Source organism: Stegodyphus dumicola, chromosome X2, assembly GCF_044657685.1.
Source record: "Stegodyphus dumicola isolate Sdum_Otavi_A_Nest chromosome X2, ASM4465768v1".
NCBI classification, from domain to species: domain Eukaryota; kingdom Metazoa; phylum Arthropoda; class Arachnida; order Araneae; family Eresidae; genus Stegodyphus; species Stegodyphus dumicola.
In genome coordinates this window covers 85293449-85311997 of record NC_140781.1, presented here as the reverse complement: position 1 = coordinate 85311997, position 18549 = coordinate 85293449, and the positions used below count along the sequence as shown (strand labels likewise).

General features: G+C 33.8%; 1 protein-coding gene across 5 annotated transcripts in view; it reads left to right on the top strand.

Annotated features, from left to right (window-relative positions):
* Mob2 (MOB kinase activator 2) overlaps positions 1–18549 on the top strand; it is a 494181-nt gene that overhangs the window by 397867 nt on the left and 77765 nt on the right. Inside the window, exon 1 of one of the 5 annotated variants that reach the window (XM_085809668.1) lies at positions 16813–17129. The exons of the other annotated variants lie outside the window; for them this stretch is intronic. Coding sequence (XP_085665794.1) covers positions 17086–17129 — 44 coding nt within the window. The 5' untranslated portion in view covers positions 16813–17085. Of the gene's footprint in view, positions 1–16812; positions 17130–18549 lie in introns of those variants that run through there. 5 annotated transcript variants of the gene reach the window in all.

The window sequence follows — 18549 nt, the reverse complement described above, 5'->3', positions numbered from 1 at the left end:
GTCAAGACATAATACTGTTCTCAGCTACGGACTAACTTAGCAAGCCACATTAAATGCACGAAAAAGCAACATAAAGTAGAATAAAGTAAAATACACAGTAAGTGTGTATGTTGAACAATGGAGCTTGAACCAAGTAGCATAACTGAAGTAAGCAGAAAAACCAATTAAACAGAATGTAACAGAAGACGTGATATCATCGTGATATTGAAGTAAATGGCAGTTACATACATATTGTACTTGTTGTTCAGTACTACCGGGAATAAACTGGAAACACACCAGAGAGTATTTTAAGTGTCCCCATGCTGTACAGACACTATACATCTACAAACATCTATACCATAACCGGGATTCAAGCTCGAACCCAACAATGCAGCAGTCAGCATCGCTAATTGCTTTTCCGATCATGACAACGCATATATAAGCAAACTTATTTCGAAAACGTGTATCGCGCAAAATAAATAAACACATGCACGTAAATATTTTATTACTACATTCAAAAATGTAAGTATGAAGTTGTGTATGCGTTTTAGTACGTTTCGATATTTGCAGTTTTAATTGCTCGACAAACGCCAAAAAGTTATTCAATTTCTATTCATTGTTTTTGAAGCATTTCAATTGCAGTTATAATTCGACTTTTTATGTGACTGATGTCAGTAATGTTTTTGCTGTAAAGAATGTTTTTAATGTTTCTCCAAAAGAAAAATCCAGATGTGTCGGATCTGGCTTCGTGGAGGCCACGGAGTTGACCGCCCCATCGAATCCATATGTTAGTGAACTTCTTATTTAAGGCTGCCCGCAGGCTTTAGTAAGTGGAGGTGAAACTTACATTCTGTAACTCAATTTCAACATAAAAATTATTTTCGTGAGTTTAAGTTTTCATTTTGTAATAAGATGGCGAAATCCCAGGCATTCTTTTTCGATGATCCTGTATATCATCGAAAAAGAATACAGGGGCCTTGAATGTATATATGTGCAATATTTAATGTAAAAGAAGGCAGTAATTCACATATGATGTGTGTATGTACTTGGCTTAACTTTCAGTAAATTTTACGTAACAAAGAATCAATACGTTTTATCGCAAATTTTACATTTATCTTTTGCTTTATGTAAAGGGGAAAACATAATTTTTTCGGAAAATATTTATAAAATATAATTCAACAATTATTTATACATGACATATGCCATGGGATAAAAAGTATCCTGAAAAACTATTTGTCCGTCGCTGAACTATGACAACTAGAAAAGCAAATATCTGAATCCAGTTCTGAAAGAATTCAGTAGGGCAAGCGTGTATTAAAAATATACGCACCTTTTTACAAGCGTAAAATTAAACGTATCAGTTAGTGAAATACACTACTAGAATATAATATATATTTGAGATAGGAAAAGTGATATTTTTGACTCAGTATTGATAAGTAATTTAAATTTTGGTATTTTGTAACTTCAGTAAAATAATTTCTATTGATTTAAAAAAAAAAAAAAAAAGAAAGAAAGAAATAGCTGTTTATAGTAGTTTATTATTATTATTTATTTTATTTTAAACCAAACGTATAACAGAAAAGCAAGTTCTCATAAACATACCTACCGCTACTATATGCCTACTAAGCTGCCATCTAAATAAATAAATAAATAAATAAATAAAAATCTTAATATTTTCTTGGAAATGATTTCTGAAAATGTATGAACTTGTTTTCGTAGTTTTCCTTCTGTACAGCATAAATATGAGCCGGCTTCCCGTAGAATGTCCTCTTGTCTGGATTGTTGACAAGTCTGATGACAAGATAATCTCCGTTATCCCTGTGTGTTGTTCTTTGTCTGTGTTTGGGTAAAGGAAGTCATCCGGATTTCTTTTTATCTTGTTTATGTCTTTGTAGAATGCTCTCAGAATTGGTCTTAACTCTGAAACGGTAACAATAAATAATGCAAGAAGGAAATGCTGTGGTTCCTGAACGAGGTGAAATGAGTTTCGGATAACTATATCGTATCGTAAATAAAATAAAATAAAATAAAAAAAGTTTTGTTCAGTATGAAATTTTGAGTGTCTGATATTTTGAATTTAAGATTTTCTCTTTTCTTCGTAATTGAGAATATGTCGCAATGATATAATATCGCAGAGGCTAAAAAAATAATAAAAAGTTTTAAAAAATTAATTGTTGATTATTTGGCGTGAATTTCGCGTACGATTGCGTTTTAAGTGCCGTTGAAAGTTGCCATAATTGATCAAATTTGAATTGATGGGGCGTCATATATGGTCCCGAAAATCTCCCTTATCTTTATTGGAAAACAGCCTCCAAAAAAGTATTTAAATTCCATATCTTTTAGAGAGAACGAAGACCGTGCTGTCTAAATGTTACTAAATAATATTAGATTTTTAAAAACTCTAGAATACTCTCACAAAACAGAAATCGCACGCTACTAATGCCAAGTATAACATTAGAGTAAAGACTAACTTCTTCTCATTAAGCAAATGTCGCGAATAAATCATTTTTCCAGTCGTTTCTTCCATTTTTCAAAGTATTCAAATTATAGAGATCTCACTTAGTATTAATGAAAGTTAAGACTGAAGAACTGATGGCACGGAACTCGAAATGCAATACTTTCTATGACCATTTTTTAAAAAGTTGACTCGATCGGAAACTGAACTTGGCGTCCTCAGTGTACTGCTTCCCGAAGTGTTTTATGTAACTACATCCATTGATTGGCCTTTCTGTACTTCACTTCTTTTTTACTTTTTGTAGACCGCCTGACGTATTATGTATAAATTGGTAATGAAGACGTGAATTCTGTTTTTGAACGTGGATTGAAAACTACAGTTAATTCTGATTAGTTTGGATTATTGCAAAGCAAACACACACTTTTATCAATATAAGCAGAAGGACACGAGGAAAATCAGAAATACTCGTACTTCTACGCACTCGGCGAAGATTTTCAACCTGGTTGGAACTACTAATGTTAGCAGATCAGCCGTATTATTCGCTCAGCAGCCAGCTGGCTGTTAAAAAGGAGAATAATTTCCCAGTAGCAAAGTACGCTACTTGTGTGATGCATTCATTATTTTCCTTGGTGAGCTTATTTCTCGGCGGAAGTTGTCCTCGAAGGCATCCTCTCATGGGCAGGCAGGTGATAGTTGAAATACGTTAGTATGGATATGCGAAGATTAGGTACTGAGAGTGTCCCGAACGAGATTGGTTTGATCCCTGGTTACAGAACAATTCTTTGCTGTCTGAAGAGTAGTGCAGTTGTTTTAAATTTCGCAGAAGGACGGCGGTAGTTAGTGTAAAATATTAATTGTCTTAAAATTACACGAATTTCCCCCCCCCCCGTGTCAATGAATAATTAGTTAAAAATAAAATCCCTGTACTTAATTTTTAAGTTTTACAGGATGTGTTATTCAGCAAAAGCAGTTTATTTATTTATTGGAAATTATTACTTATTTATTATTATTATTACCCATTTATTTATGCATTTGCATTAAAACTTTTAAAGGTGTTGCATAGTGAGTTCGCGTTTTTTCAAAATTAATTAGCAAAGGTTTATAAAATTTCACCCTCCTGTAAAGGTAGCATTTATTTTTTTCGGCTTTTGGCCTTTTGTTCAACTTGCCCCTGAAGCATTCTGCTGCATGCATAAAATATGAATGTATTCCTTACTTTTTTACTTTTAATATTCTTTTATAGCATTTCCTTTTAAATTTCACAGCAGATCTTCATTAATGGTATAATAAAGTGTATTAAGACTATTATTATTTAAAGGCATCCTTCCGCAATTTTATTAGATTTTTAGAACTACAGAAAATACAGCTTAACGTTTAAAGCTTTAAAAAGTTTTAATGTTATTATTTAAGTTTTATCATTTTTCACTTTGCTTGGCCTAGTTTGATTTAAAAAAAAAAAAAAAAAAAAAAAAAAAAAAAAAAGATTTAATAATGAAGGGCGTGTTAAGATCGAATTATACTATATTGCGTATTACACCTGGTTACGTGAAACTGCAACGAAGGTTTAGTCTTCTATGCTTGTGTGAAAGGTGATTTTCAATTAAAGCTTTTATGTCCTTCAAATGTCATATTTATCTTATTCTCTGTTATCTTTTCCCCTTCTGAGTGACCCGTGGAGCAAGGTCTTCGATATACTTACTCTTCCGTGCATGGATTAAAAGCTGCGGGGAGGGAGATGAGGCACATTATCAACCCTTCCTTCGAAGCTATCGGGAAATAACGGTGATATAGCGGAAAATGACTGACAGCCTTCTACCATGTCTTGAGCGTAAAAAGAACAATACGTTTTTATCTGGAGTGTCTACTAGCAGCTGTGGCCTTGTTCATAATAATGGGCGCAGCTGGTAGGATGGAAGATGTGGACACATTTGCTGAGCAAACAGCTGTTAAAAATGCTGGATAATCGTCAGAAAGCGTGTTGGGTCTAGGTATACAGCTACGGCCGATCCAAATTTGGATATGCTTACACATCACTTTGTGGCCGCCGTGTAAAATTGACAGCCTTCGACGCACCAAAATTCAGAGACGACGCTTCATTATCCGACGGTTACGTGTACTGAAAGCTTGAGTTTTTTTTTAACGAACCTTGTTGGCATTGCTTGCCTCTTTACTTTCTTTTTGATCAATATGCAAAGTCTTTTAGGGACAAAGGGATGGTGTGAATTCCTTTTTTATTGTTGACGCTATCAAAATTTATTGCAATCTTCCAGAGATTCAGTATATTTTCCCTCTAGGAGTCTTGAAAAATGTGCAGCTGTATTGTTCTGATGCGTAGTGTATAAGAAATATTTATTGAATAATATCTTAACTGCTGAAGATGTTAAAAGGAATGCTTGTTTGATGTAAACATATTTTTATTTATCACACTCAGTCGTTCGCTTTCAGGATATGCTTTCGTTTGCCTGTTGTGCTTGTTTCTGCCAATCAATAAAATGATTGTCTTATCATTTTATTCACTTGCTTATTTTATCTCTACGTCATAAAATCGTTTGATTTATCAAGGAATCATTATAATTCATCATATTACACCTTAATAATACTGAAACTGCCTGTTACAGTATTGAGAGTCAGAGAGTTGGTAATAGAAAGTAAATCCTGCTCTTCATCTGTGTATTAGTTTTAAACCAGAGGAATAAGTTATGTACAAACAATAAATGCTATAAACGGGGAAATTTTCCTTGCCATTTTAAGGGAACTCTGCTTGTATCATATTATAATTATTTTTGTACTGCTTATGTATTTTCAAATGGTTCAAGATTTGTGTCTTATTGTGTATGTTTTGGCCACTAATGCAGGAGAGGTTGCAATTAAAAATAGTAGTCATTGCTTTGATAGTTGGCTTGTTTGCAAACTGAGAGGGCATAAGTTCGATGTCATGTAGTGTATCCGCGTGAATCAAAACAGAGTTGAACGTGAAACACTGCGGGTTTAAACGATAAGAGCTTCTTCTTACAGTGCATGTACTAGGCAGCGGTTCTCAACCTTTTGACTAACGCATACCCATCTAAACAAAAATTGAAAACCTGTACCACAACTACAAAGTACTACTACCACCACCACTCTTGAACAAGCTCAGATCCCATAAATTTACGAGTGTTAGAGAAAAAACTCAATCAGAATGATGAGATTTTAATTTTTGAATTTAATAGTTAAAAATACTTTGTTTCTTTGCGTACCACCTATTTTTCTCTTGCGTACCACCAGTTGAGAACCCCTGTAACTAGAGAGAATTTGTAGAGCATGTTCCTTAAAATTTTCGTACACCCGTGTGGTGTAGAAAGATAGCATAATAAGATCGTTATGAATATTTTTTATGTTAATGTCTTGCTTTCGGATATATTCGTGGGAAGTAAAAGCACCTTTACATCCTCACAAAAACTAGTGCGTGGCGAGTCATTGGTGAACCTTAGATTGGATTGAATTATGCAGATTATGACAGAACACGCGAAGGCTATCAGCCTGAGCGCTTTAATGACTTCATTGAGGACTTTTTTAGAGAACCTGACTCCTATTCACGTTAACTTAATGGGGAAAACTATAAAAATTCTCTTGTCATGCAGCTCGTTTGCCAGGATTTAAAGCTGGGGTTATAGGACTTACTAGTGGATCAACGATTTTATTTCTCTGCTGCTGGTGCGTAGTGAATCTTAGAACTAACCTTTGTTTTTAGCACGTTAAAGAAGTCATAGATGATCGGTATAATATACAAACGTTAGAGAGCTATGCTGAGGTCGTTAAGAATGGCAGAGTACTTGAAAACTATATGCATTAGGAGATATAACTTCAGAGAGGCCTGTGTAAGAAAAATTGGCTCTGTTCACGTTACTCAAGATCAAGACCATGATACAACCTCACCAAACAGTCCCTCTCATCAATCGTCTTTAACTGAATTGAGGATGAACTATTCCGGTGTTCGATAATCTTATTCCCTGGGGAAGCCAGAATTTTTTAAAATATTGTGAAAATGCTTGAGATTCTAAAGTATTCCAGAAATGTTGCTACAGGTACTTACTATCTAAATTTTGGTCATAGACAGGTAAGGGTAGGCAATACAAAGTTTAACTTTTTGCATAGCCCCCGCAGAGTATCAATTCCAATTAAGACAGTGTTAATTATGCTTTAATGATGAATGATGTAAACAAAACTGTTCCAGCATTTACTTGCAAATTCCATGGATATATTATAGATGACGCTCGTTATAACTAATGGTCGCTATAACGGAAATACTTCAACAGCTGGAGAACTTTGGAATTATCGTTATAATGAGCGACCGCTATAACGAGAATCAACTATGGTAAGTAACTATTTCCTAAGTCCAGGTAATTAATACTTTTACTCAGTGTGGAAACATTAGTTGCCAAAAGGAGCTATGTACGTTTTGTAGTTTATCCCTAAGTCTGATAAAAATCTATTCGAAATTGCGTAATAATGGGTACTGAAAACTAATCTAAAGTCATTTGTTAATCTTGATGAATTTTGCATGTAAAAATATAGATCTTTCTCTACTTAACTTGTAAGGATTATGTTAATTTCATTAACAATTAAATTTTAAGTCAAAGTTCTTTTCCTGTCAAATTCTTAACTTCAACTTACTACTTCCGGCCAAAACGTAGTTTTGGAATCATTCTGAATACTTAATGAGGAGGAGAGGTATTTAAACCGCGAAGTCTACTTACAGAGTGAGAGAGAATCAGAGTTTCTGATTTGCGCACGTCTCCCTTTTGGTTACTTTCTCTCTCAAAGCTGTTATTACGTTCGGCCATACTCAGGCCCTTGATAAGCTTCGTAGTCAAATAGAGTTAAGGGGCCAACTCGATTAGAATCTTGATAGCTTCGGCTATATTTCTTTAGTTAATCTTAGTTTTAGTTTATTTCTTAGTCTCTTAAGCTCAAGTGTCGGCTTTTATTGTACACTCCAAGACGGAGTTTTGTTAAATTTTATTGGAATAATAAAGGGTTAGTTACCCTTCCTTCTTGTTGTTTCTTGTTACACGAACTTAAGCGATTATTCGCTAACTAGTTCTTAAGATTCGTCACTTTCTACAGTAACTGAGAATTACACTAGTGAGAATCTTACAAACTCATTAAAATATTACGAGCATTTTACAAAATCGACATTTTTGCATCGTATTGTGTCAAGATTTTTTACTGAAATGTATTTATTTGAGCCGAGTCACTCAAAAAATGACTTGTATTAAGATGATTAACACAAATAAATACTGTGCGGGTAGAAATCTTGTTGGGTTTTTATTAGCACTAATTTCGATCCTCACTTTTTTGTTCGTGTCACTTTTCAAATGAATGGATGCTGCTCCCAAATGCATATTGCCATATCTTATTTTTAAAGAAATAATATAGCGAATATTAAAAAAAAATTGGTAAAACACTATCGGGAATTCTGAACATACGCTAATTAACAAAAAATCAGATTTTACTGTTGAATTTTATGTGGCGTAAGCGGGAAGAAAGCGATGTTTAATAATAAATTAAAAAGAGAAAAAAAGTTATGTTAGCAAGGAGTGATTCCAAAAGCAGATTGGTGAGCTGCAAGAGCTCAGCGGGACAAAAAAAAAAAAAAAAAAAAAAAAAAAAAAAAAAAGGAATTTAAATCCTCTAATTTTTTTTAAAAAAAATTTTATTCAAAAATTTTTTTTAATTTTTCTGAAGGACGTACAAAACTCTTCATTATGTGCGTTTCTTCATTAACATTCCATTCATTTTCTTAAATTGAGGTTTCCGACACTTCTTATCACTAGTCTAGAATTTTCTTAAAAGTGTTTCTGATTTTTTTCTTTTTTTAAATTCGCAGAAATACTATATCAGTGACGAAATTGCTTTCTGTAATACGGCAAATAAATTCTAAATATGTATTTGCTAAATATCGTGGGAATTTTCCTTGCTTGCTGGAAGAAACTTAGATCTTTTCAAAGGAAACACTTTTTCTTTTCTTTTTTTAATGGAACAGTAAAATGTTTCTTTTTCATTTCAGAGTGAGTCATTATGAGGAAGTTCGATAATTAATTATCAATCATTTGGTATCGCTGGAAGAGGACCTTTGCTAATACTTTTCCTTCTTCTGACTTAAGTCGTATGCAGTTGGGTTAAGAAAGTTTTCTCTGTATCTTCATTTGTGAGATCTAATCTTCTTTGCTTAATATACAGTTAGTGCGATCTCACTAGGAAACCTGGTGACATCTCGCACAGGCGTGAACAATACCAGCACAGAAGAAGTATAGAACAAACCCTTTATTATTCGTCAAACTCTTAAAAAAATGCACGTACTTCGTGCTCACAATAACGCCGACTACTTGCGGTGGGTACTTAAGAATAATTTAACGATAAATTTAAATGGTAAAGAGTAGTGCTAGACTAAATACCAACAGGCTGACTCAGCAACCTACACCGGCGAATAGACTTTAGCTGAACAGTCAGAAGGCGTATCAACAACACAGAGCAGCAGCAGGAAAGACAGACTAGCAACGCACGCTAGGCTAGCGAAATTACGCTCTCTCTCTTTTTGTCCGTTTAAATACTCTTTTTCACTTTAACTTAATTTGCATCCTGGCGAGGAAATGCGAGGGGAAGTTGAGGAGTTCAGAAAAGATAACAAAAATTATATTAATTGGCTATTAAAACTCCACATTAAATTCACAAAATTTATTCTGGTTGCCAGTGCAGCAAAAAGTCTCTAAATGCCAGGATATTAAACTTTGTAGATAAAATTTAAAGGTGTGTTTATTGAGACGGATTGGAAAGAATCAGCAGTATCCCAATTCGTATTTCTCTCAGCGTTTTTCGTATTCAGAAAAACCCTAAAATCAAGGAAAATCAGTTTTAACCACATAATCGCATTTGCTATCCACATAATCAAAACATAGTTTTAACCACCCAATTTAACCATATAATCACGTGCTCCTATGGTGTAAGAGAATGCATCCAGCTAGCAAACTGGAAAATCTGGGGTTCGAATTCTGGCGCGAATATTTCATTTCGTGATTTTTCACTTTCCTGTTCCAAAAAAAAAAAAAAAAAAAAAGTATCTGCCAGTTCTTACAGTGTCATTCGAACTAAAAATGTGAGGAACGATAACCTACACCACCTGGATCTGGTCGACTGGGTCTCATGATTCTCTCCGGTCGTTCTTAAAGTGGGGGAGAATATAATAAATTATAGCATTCCCGCGCTGGTGTGGTATTAACTCTTTCAGTTAGTAAACTTTAAGGTGCGTGGTTTGAATTCGGAGGAGGGCTTGATTTTTCCCGTTTTCTACTCCGAGAAACTTAACACTTTCGATAGAGTTACCTATCTAAAGTGTTATTTACTCGTTAGAATTTTTACAAAAGGGAACGGTAAAGAAACTTTTTGGTAATTTTTATTGCTGAATTTTGTAACGTGCTTGCAGTTCTTTTTAGAAAGCCTGGAATCCCAGAAATTCATCTTGATTTAGCACAAAAACGGAATATTTCGCTTACCTTTCTTCAAAAGGCAAACCTTAAATAGATAAATTTGTTAAAATGAAACGTTCGGAAGGCCTTCAGAAGTATAATATGCTGCATCATTTCCCTAACAGTAATATTTCATTTCGTTTCCAAGTATATCATTTTTTTAATTTTGTTAAAAATCACAAATAAAAGCAATGACAAACTTTTTGGAAGACATTCCGAAAGCATAAGCGCAACCCCTTCCCCGATACATTTCCATAGTTCGTTAGGAAATTTATAAAGCTATGTAGGTAACTTTGTTCTGTTTTAAAACAATTTAATTGAAATTAAACTTTAAAAAATAAAGTTTTAAAGTAGTAATTAGTTTGAAGATAAAATTTTATATGAACTAATTAAATTCAGTTTAAAAATAAAATTAATGGATTTAATTTAAGATCAGTTAGTATACTTATAATTTAGTATTATGTTATTAATGAGCTGTTTCATGTATAACTCCAATTTTTTTTTGGGGGGGGGAATAAAAGCTCCCGTTTAAGAAGTTTTATTTGGATCCCATAGAAAACCTCTTAAGCGAGTTCTACTATGTTCCTCCATTAAAGGATGATGGGAGTATAAGAAATTATAACAAGCAATGTAGAATTTAAATAGTAGTAATAAATTTTTCAAACTTTGATTCATGAGATAAGTAGATGTTTATTTGAAATATTCTGCGTTAAAGGAATATATCCATAGTTTTCTTTCCGCTATCTTAATTTTTTGTTAATCTAAGGCATGAAACGTTTTCTTAACCAACATATCATCGCATTAATAATTTGTCAATTGTGCTCGTCACGCGATTAAGCAGATTTTCGGTGTAATCGCCTTATCACTATTAAAAGTTTTGGAAGCTTTCCTAAAAATTAAATAAATAAGTGTAAAAAATAAAGTCCGTATCTCGTATCTGGATGAATCACTTAACCCTTGGAAAAAGGAGCAAACTTTAAAAGCAGATGTTTGTCAATAAGTCCGTTTCTACATATTCATGTTTTGTTAGCAGCTGATATGCCTGAATGGGGTAATGGTATAAAAAAGACTTGTGGAATGTTTTCGTGACACCAATGATGTTTCAACAGTACCTGATTGTGCTTTCTAAATATTGGCTTTCATTATATATGCTTATCTTCAAAAGAGTGTTGCAATGATTCGGAAATAGGAGAGTTGGCAGCTCATTTTAGTAATGGCATTTAATTTTTCAGCATTGCTTTATGTATATTTTATAAAAAACATTATGCTGTGAAACTGGTTGGATTTATCTGAATTTGTGAGTAAAAACGTAATTAATCGTTTCAAAACAGTGTAAGGTGTTACCTTAAGTTAATTGTCTGTTTGTGCAGTGCTTACCACTTCCAGCGCCATCGGAAGTTTTGCAAACATTTAGCTGCCTTTTGTAATCAAACTTTTCCTGTCCCTCCTTTTTTTTTATTATTAAGCTCGGGCAAAGGTGCTATATTGACTACGGAGAAAATATTTTTCTAATTAATATTAATACATTAAAATTAAAACTGACGGGGAAAATTATTTTAAAGCATTTTTCCGAACTTAACGACTGAATCGTTCTTGTATTTTCTGCTCAGTTTATCAGGGTTTATATTTGTATTTCAGTTATTGTAAATCTGACGTATCGGTTACGAAAAACTGATTGTGAAATACACAAAATTTTTTCAGAATGAAAGTTAAGAATCGTTTTCATGTTTCAATACTGTAGCTACAGCTGTTCATCAAACGGGGGGCGGCTCCGGTAGGAATATGAACGAAGAGGGTGTCGTCTCGCATGCAGTCAACTTTCCCTCCCTCAGCTGGCGTCAAAGGAGGTGAGCTCCCCCTTCAGCGTGGTCTAATAAAAGTTACTTCGGGGCCGATTAAACACCTAACAATTTATGTTTAAGTTTTTCAAATTACAAATACTTCTGCTACTTTGTCATTAGTTTTGTAACAGTTAATTTTTGTATTCGAGGCTTATGAATAAAACTGCACAAGCTGCATCGCCAGAGAATTTTTAACAGCGGCGAAAGTTAACAATACTGAAAAATACATTATTGATAAAATTTTTGGTTAAATACATATTAGTCACACATTCAGTTATTAAAATAAAAAGGTAATTTATAAAAAGTATCAAAGAAGAATATTCTAAAAATAGAAAGTTCATTATTGCAAATGTATTGAAGTTAAAAAAAAAAGAAAAAAGAAAACTGATGCAAATAGTTGATTAGGTTTAATGTAATTGTTAGGTAAAAAAACTGTTACAAATATTTGGTTAGGTTTTAAGTCAAAGGTAAAATTTTTAAGTTATCATCATATAACACACACTTATTAAATACAATACACGCCGCTTATTAAAATCACTTCCCTTCTAAACGTATGTTAGTTTATTAAACGGCTGAATTTAGTATATTAAAAACAGTATTGTATACCGATTTGTATATTGTGAACAGTGATATCAGTTTTAACATGATTCATAACAGGTCTAAGTAATATCATCTCAAATGAAACGCAGAGCCATAGCTTGGGTTTCTAGCGCCCGGAGGCATATTTCACAAGTACACATCTGTGTAGCCACCGAGGGAGTGGCTTCTAGGATGAACCAATGAGCATCCAGTAATATTTCTGTCATGTCACATAACCTTTCGCGCGCTGTAAAATTTAAGCAAGATGGTTGAAAATATTCTGTACAAAATAATTAAAGCATCATCTATTGCTTCTGAAACTTTTCATTGCGAAGTTAAATTAATTATAGGAAATTTTGAAGATTTGATTACTTGGTTGAAATAAATACAAACACATGTTGGATACTTCGCAAAAATATTGATGTGAAATATTACTTAATAAGTGGTAAATAAGTTGAAAAAAGAAATATATGTTAAAGATCTGAGCTCAAATGCTCATAAAACTATGCGTAAAATAACTAAACTTTACATAACTTTACGTAACTTTACATACAACTATGCGTATGAGAAATATATTTACACCAATTATATATGTAAATAGAAGTCAGCACTTTTCATTGCAGTCTATATGAAAAAGATGTTCTATAATAATAACCAATGCAGAATTTTATTCAAAGTGAACTTTACTAATTTGCATTTGAATACATTTAGTGTGTTAAATTTCATATTTAATAACTGCTCACTCTTAAATGTACTGTCTACACAAGAAATACTCATGAAATAGAGTGAATTTATTGTATTCACAATGAGTATATTCAATTTATTCACATATAATTTTTAATGTTAACAATGGATATAATGAGATTATATGTATTCTGAATCTTACACTTTAAAAATCAAAAGAATGCAAGCATTGAAAGAAAATACTAGATTCATTGTAACACTTTCAGTCATTCTCAGCTCAATTAAAAAAAATATATATACACTTGAATTCTCTTAATCCACATAATATGCTGTGAACATCGATGCTAATATTAATGCGTTATAAAAATAGCGAAAGGGAAATGTCAGCGATTAATCAAACTCAGAAAACGAAAGCACTACGAGATTTTCTATTATTACGCCATATATTTATAACTGCGAAACAAAATCAAATTAAAACGTAAACAACATACGCTCACATGCACGAAGATTTAGCGTCACAAGAGCAATAGCAGCTCATTGGTCCATTTTCGAAACCCCTCCCTCAGTAGCTAAGCTGATGTGCACTTGTGAAATATGCCGCCCGGAGACGGCTGAAGATTTTACGCCTCCTTCTGTTTGCCAAAGGTGTAAAACATTTCATTCTAAAATTTCGTATCATTAATTTAGCGCCCCTTGGGTATTGCGCCCGGGGACAAACAAATGTCCCCATTTGTCCCTCCCTCTTAGCTGTGCCATCGAAGATGCAAAGTCTTTCGTAAAGTAGCTTAAACGGCAGGTCAAGCTTACTTTGCCGCCCACCAGCGACCGAGCTTTAAAAGCCGCTGAACACTGGTAGTTCGGTTCGAGGTTCCAGTCCCGGCGAAAGGGTTGGCTATATGGTCGTTTTCGTGGTTTTTCCCATGTGCAACGTGGATACGAGCCACTTTCCCGTTAAAAGACCTCCATGTGGCATCTCTCCATTTCGGTGTAGTGCCTAAAGATGGAGCACATAATAAGTAAAAAAGCTTACTTACTTTAAAAAACTTTTAAGTTATTTTTCGTAAGTGGTAATTATTACTGATAAACTAGAATTGGATCGGGTTACTACATTATCGCAATATTTCAAATCTCCAAAGGGGGAAAAAAAGGGTAATTCGTAGAAGAAAAGAATGTAATAGTGAAATGTTAATAAACAGATGAATGTGTATGTATGTATATACAAAATTAAAAAAGCACAATAATAATTACTTATTTAATTCGTAATTATTGGTTGTGTTATTCTGATTATCTAAGTATGCAAGGGGCTATCTGTCTAAGCAGAGAGATGCCATCGTGGAGGACTTTCTAAGGGAAATTGCATTCATCTTGCACAGGGAAAAAAACCACGAAAACCAACCATGCAGTCTGCCCATTTGTCTGGGATTGAACCCAGGTCGAATTCTGAGTATTCAGCGGTCTTAATTCCCTGTATTTGTGTCTTCTTCTTAATATATAATGAAGACGAAAATCTGCGAATTTAAGGATCTGTCACTAATTTATTAGCGTACAGTTCTAAATTTTTCTGCTTTTATCATGCATTAAGTCGTATCTAAAGTCATCTTTTGTAGATGCTTTATTCAGTACAGAATTGAAATGATTAATATGACATTGTATTAATGTATAAATACCTGTTGATTACTGTGCCTAAAAAAAAAAGTTATCAAATGGTAGATGCATGCTTTGAAAAAAAAATTATATAAAAAATATTGATTCATACTTTTGTAATGTATAATGCTCATGACTGTAATGTTATTTAAAATTTAATCTAATTTTAATATCAACAATAAACGGTTTTAACGAAAAAAATCAACTGTGATGTCAAATATTTTGATTAACTAAGAAAATAAATGAAGAAACTGTAATCATCTGAAAATGTTTTTCACTTAAAACTTGACATATTTATTTTTTCTATAATTGAACCAAATATAAGTTTTACTAAGATCTTAAATCTGATGTTATAACTTTAAATTTCTTTTTGCATGATTGCCAATGAGAGCTGAAAACAACTTTCTTTCAAAAATGTTCTACCCCTGGAAAATTTCCCCTTTAAAGGGCAACTAAAATGACTGTTTTAGCGAGACGTTATTTGCTTCCCTTTCATAATTTACGACTTGACCGCAACTGGGAAGATACTAACACAGAGCCTCCTCCTTCATGTAAAGAAGATCAGGATATGGTAGCTCAGTGAGTTAACTCACTGAGCTACCATATCCTGATAATCGGCGTTGAAAAATTTCTGCTTAAAGGTGGAATTCGAAGATTCGACCTTGACTACGTGACATTTGATATTACTGCTGTGTCATGTAATCTTCTCGATGCATCTGTCACTCTTTTTATTCAGAGTGAGACTTGTCCTCATCAGATGTCACGAAAGTCGAAAAAGACTCCTACACTTGAAAGATTTTTAATTTAATCTATTACTACGGTGAAGATGTGAGATCCCAGCATAAATTAGAACCCACCGGATTTGCTTCACACAGACATGCTATTTTTAGCCCCTGATCGGCTTCTTCTGATTACTTCGTTAAGAATTGTAATTAGTCAGTGGTTCGTCTTTAACAACCTGTTGATCCTAGTATCATATTGTAACTATGAAATCTGAACAAGCGTATTGTTTACACCTTAAATTTATGGCTTGGATCTCGAGAGCTGCAATTAATTAAGTCTTCACCTTTTATATCAGAGTGGATAATTAGAAGCGACGTTTTTACATCACAGGATTCGGACGTGGTGCGTTATGATCTCTCATTATCATAACTTGGGGACCCGATTAAGAGAGACTCAAGATGGCCCTAGACTTGGCGAAATTTCAGGGCCTGCTTTGCTTATTAACGTCGTTTTTATTTGAGGAGGAACATGATTGTAAATAAGTATAATTTTGTCTCTTTTAGAATCGAGAAATTCTATTCTTGGCTTTGCCGGTGAGCCAAGCCTGGACAGTAATCAGCATTGACTTTCTGCGTTGATTTTATTTAATCAGCTCTGAAATTCTAAAAATTATCGTGTAATGACAGAATTAAACAAGTATTAAATACTTCAGTGCTATCTCAAAGTCGAGAAGAGTGCAAAAATTATAGGAATGTTTCAAGGGGGACATTTTCTGTCGCAGTGAGGAAGCCTAATGATGTATTTTCCATTTAATTCATTTTAATTTTCAGTAAATTACGTAACCAAACTTCTTAGGCGTTGGAAAAGGGTATTTTTTCGTTTTTTTAACCCAATGGATTACTTTATTGTGAAATACCCCCTCCCTATTGAAATTATTATGTTGAATGGATTTATTCGAATTTTAGCCTTTCTTCGGAGAAATACTAACATTTTTATTTATATGCACAAGTTTGAAGGTCACCCCCCTTTCACATAGTTATTGTCTTCTGTTGCTAAAAATAGTTTTTTTTTCCCATAATATATTCGTGAAAAGAAATATAATTTGGGAAACGGTTGTTAGTGGTTAAAAAATAGATTGAAGAAAATCTTGTTTTTTAAAGAAGTGCTCGACATAAACCAACGTCTTTATTTAAAGAACGCCAATGATGTGACAACGCTGTTTTCTCTTTTGCATCGGAAGAAATTTCGGAAACCGCTGATCGGAACGGTGATTCGGAATGTCACGTTCTTTTTTTTTTTTTTTTTTTTGGAGGAAAGCAAATGCACGGAAAAGGGGAGAGTCACCGCCAGGGGGCAGCACACATGTAGCAACCAGCTGGCTGTCCGGCGACCGTTAAAGCGTTGCTAACAGACGCCAACTTCACTTGGCAACGGGCGGTTGCGCGCAAGATTATTGCCGCACATTCTACGGCCATTTTTGGTAACATATTCCCTGACAAGTGAGGTCGTCTCGCGCCTGATCTGTCCCATTCTGAGATTTGATCACGCATGATTCTTCGCTGGATTTCGGAGCTCTGTGGATATATTTGGCGGGGAAATTGTTTCGAATTGGTGTTTTAATGTGTTCGCTCCTTGAAATTGTAATAGTTCAAAGGATTGACATCGACCATCCTATATGAAGTACTGGTTCAACGGCATGTTTGTCCTGAATTTTGTGTGGTAAGTATCTTATTTCTAAATTTGTTTTAACATATTCGGTAAATATCATCAAAAATTCTGTTCAGTGGACATTTATGTTTATTGTGACATAGGACATTTACGATTATAGTCTCTGTGGCATAAGATGAAAATTCCTATATTATCGAATACGGCATAAAAACTAATTTTTGGTACTTTAACGTTATGTTTATAGAGCAAATACCATAATCTGTAAAGCGATAAAGTCCTTTCGCTTTCTTATCAATTTCGGCGTTCGTTGAAGAGCTCTTTTTTAATTTTCTTCGAGAGCATTGTTTGAACTGCCGCCTTTTTTGACACGTCTTTCTCTGAAAGATTAAGCATTTTTAGCTTTTGGTCTAAAATGACAGACGTTATCCTTTGACACGAGCATTTAAATGCAGTTAGTTGCTAGGTTATTGATAGTCGGAATTTCAGTATGATAACAGCCAAAACGCTTAAAATAGTGCGGGAATTAGCATTTTGTGAATTCACTATTTGGAATTTATAAAAATGTAACGTTTTAAAAAATAGAACGTCATCTGACAGAAAGAGAGAGAAAGCACAATAAAACGAAGTGCAATAATAGAGATAACGGGACCTACCCGAAGTTCTTATAATAGAAATCTAAATATTCGGCCGTCTGCGACGGCAGTCATTTATATCCGGATAATTGAGCAGCTTTTTATATGCAGGCTAGTATCTGTTTACTGTAAACTCAAGTGAGGGAATTTTTTTTAATCGGATTTTAATTCGACAAAGAATAATGTTGTTAAAAAAGTAAAGTGTGAAAGAGAAACCAGTATTTTTTCACTACTAAGTGTAATTTTTAATAATAATGTATTCAGAAAAATTCTTTTTTTTTTTTTTTTTTCCGACAGCACTCCAAACTCGCTGTCATATTTTTATTTGAATTAAACCTAAAACTAAACAAAACATGTAAACAACACACAATTTTTATGTTACCATCCAGATAGCATGCGCATTCATCGAAACTGATAACACTAAGGGTGTGGGTTTTACTCCGGTGTATTGTTTGGCTGTATGTATGTGTCCTTTTTTGCAAGCGTAAAAGAGGTCTAACCCTGGGCAAAGAACGTTCTCGGTGACTAGACGATTAAATGACCATTCTCGACGAATGCCTTCCAGCAAGTGTGCGTCAACGGGGAAGGACAGATGGGAAAGACCTGCATCGCTTCTTAACAAAAAACATGTATTTTGTTCTGTTATATTATTTAAATCGATAAGAATCAAAATTAAGAAAATAAGTTAGCAACAACTGTTTTTACTGAGAAAGAACAATAAGTGATACAAATAATTGGGTTTCCTAAGTTACTTTGCAAGCAACTACAGTACCATGACACGGCTTCCTCGTTTGAATCGAAGCGTGGATTTGGCAATCGCAGTGCTTCTAAATATTTTG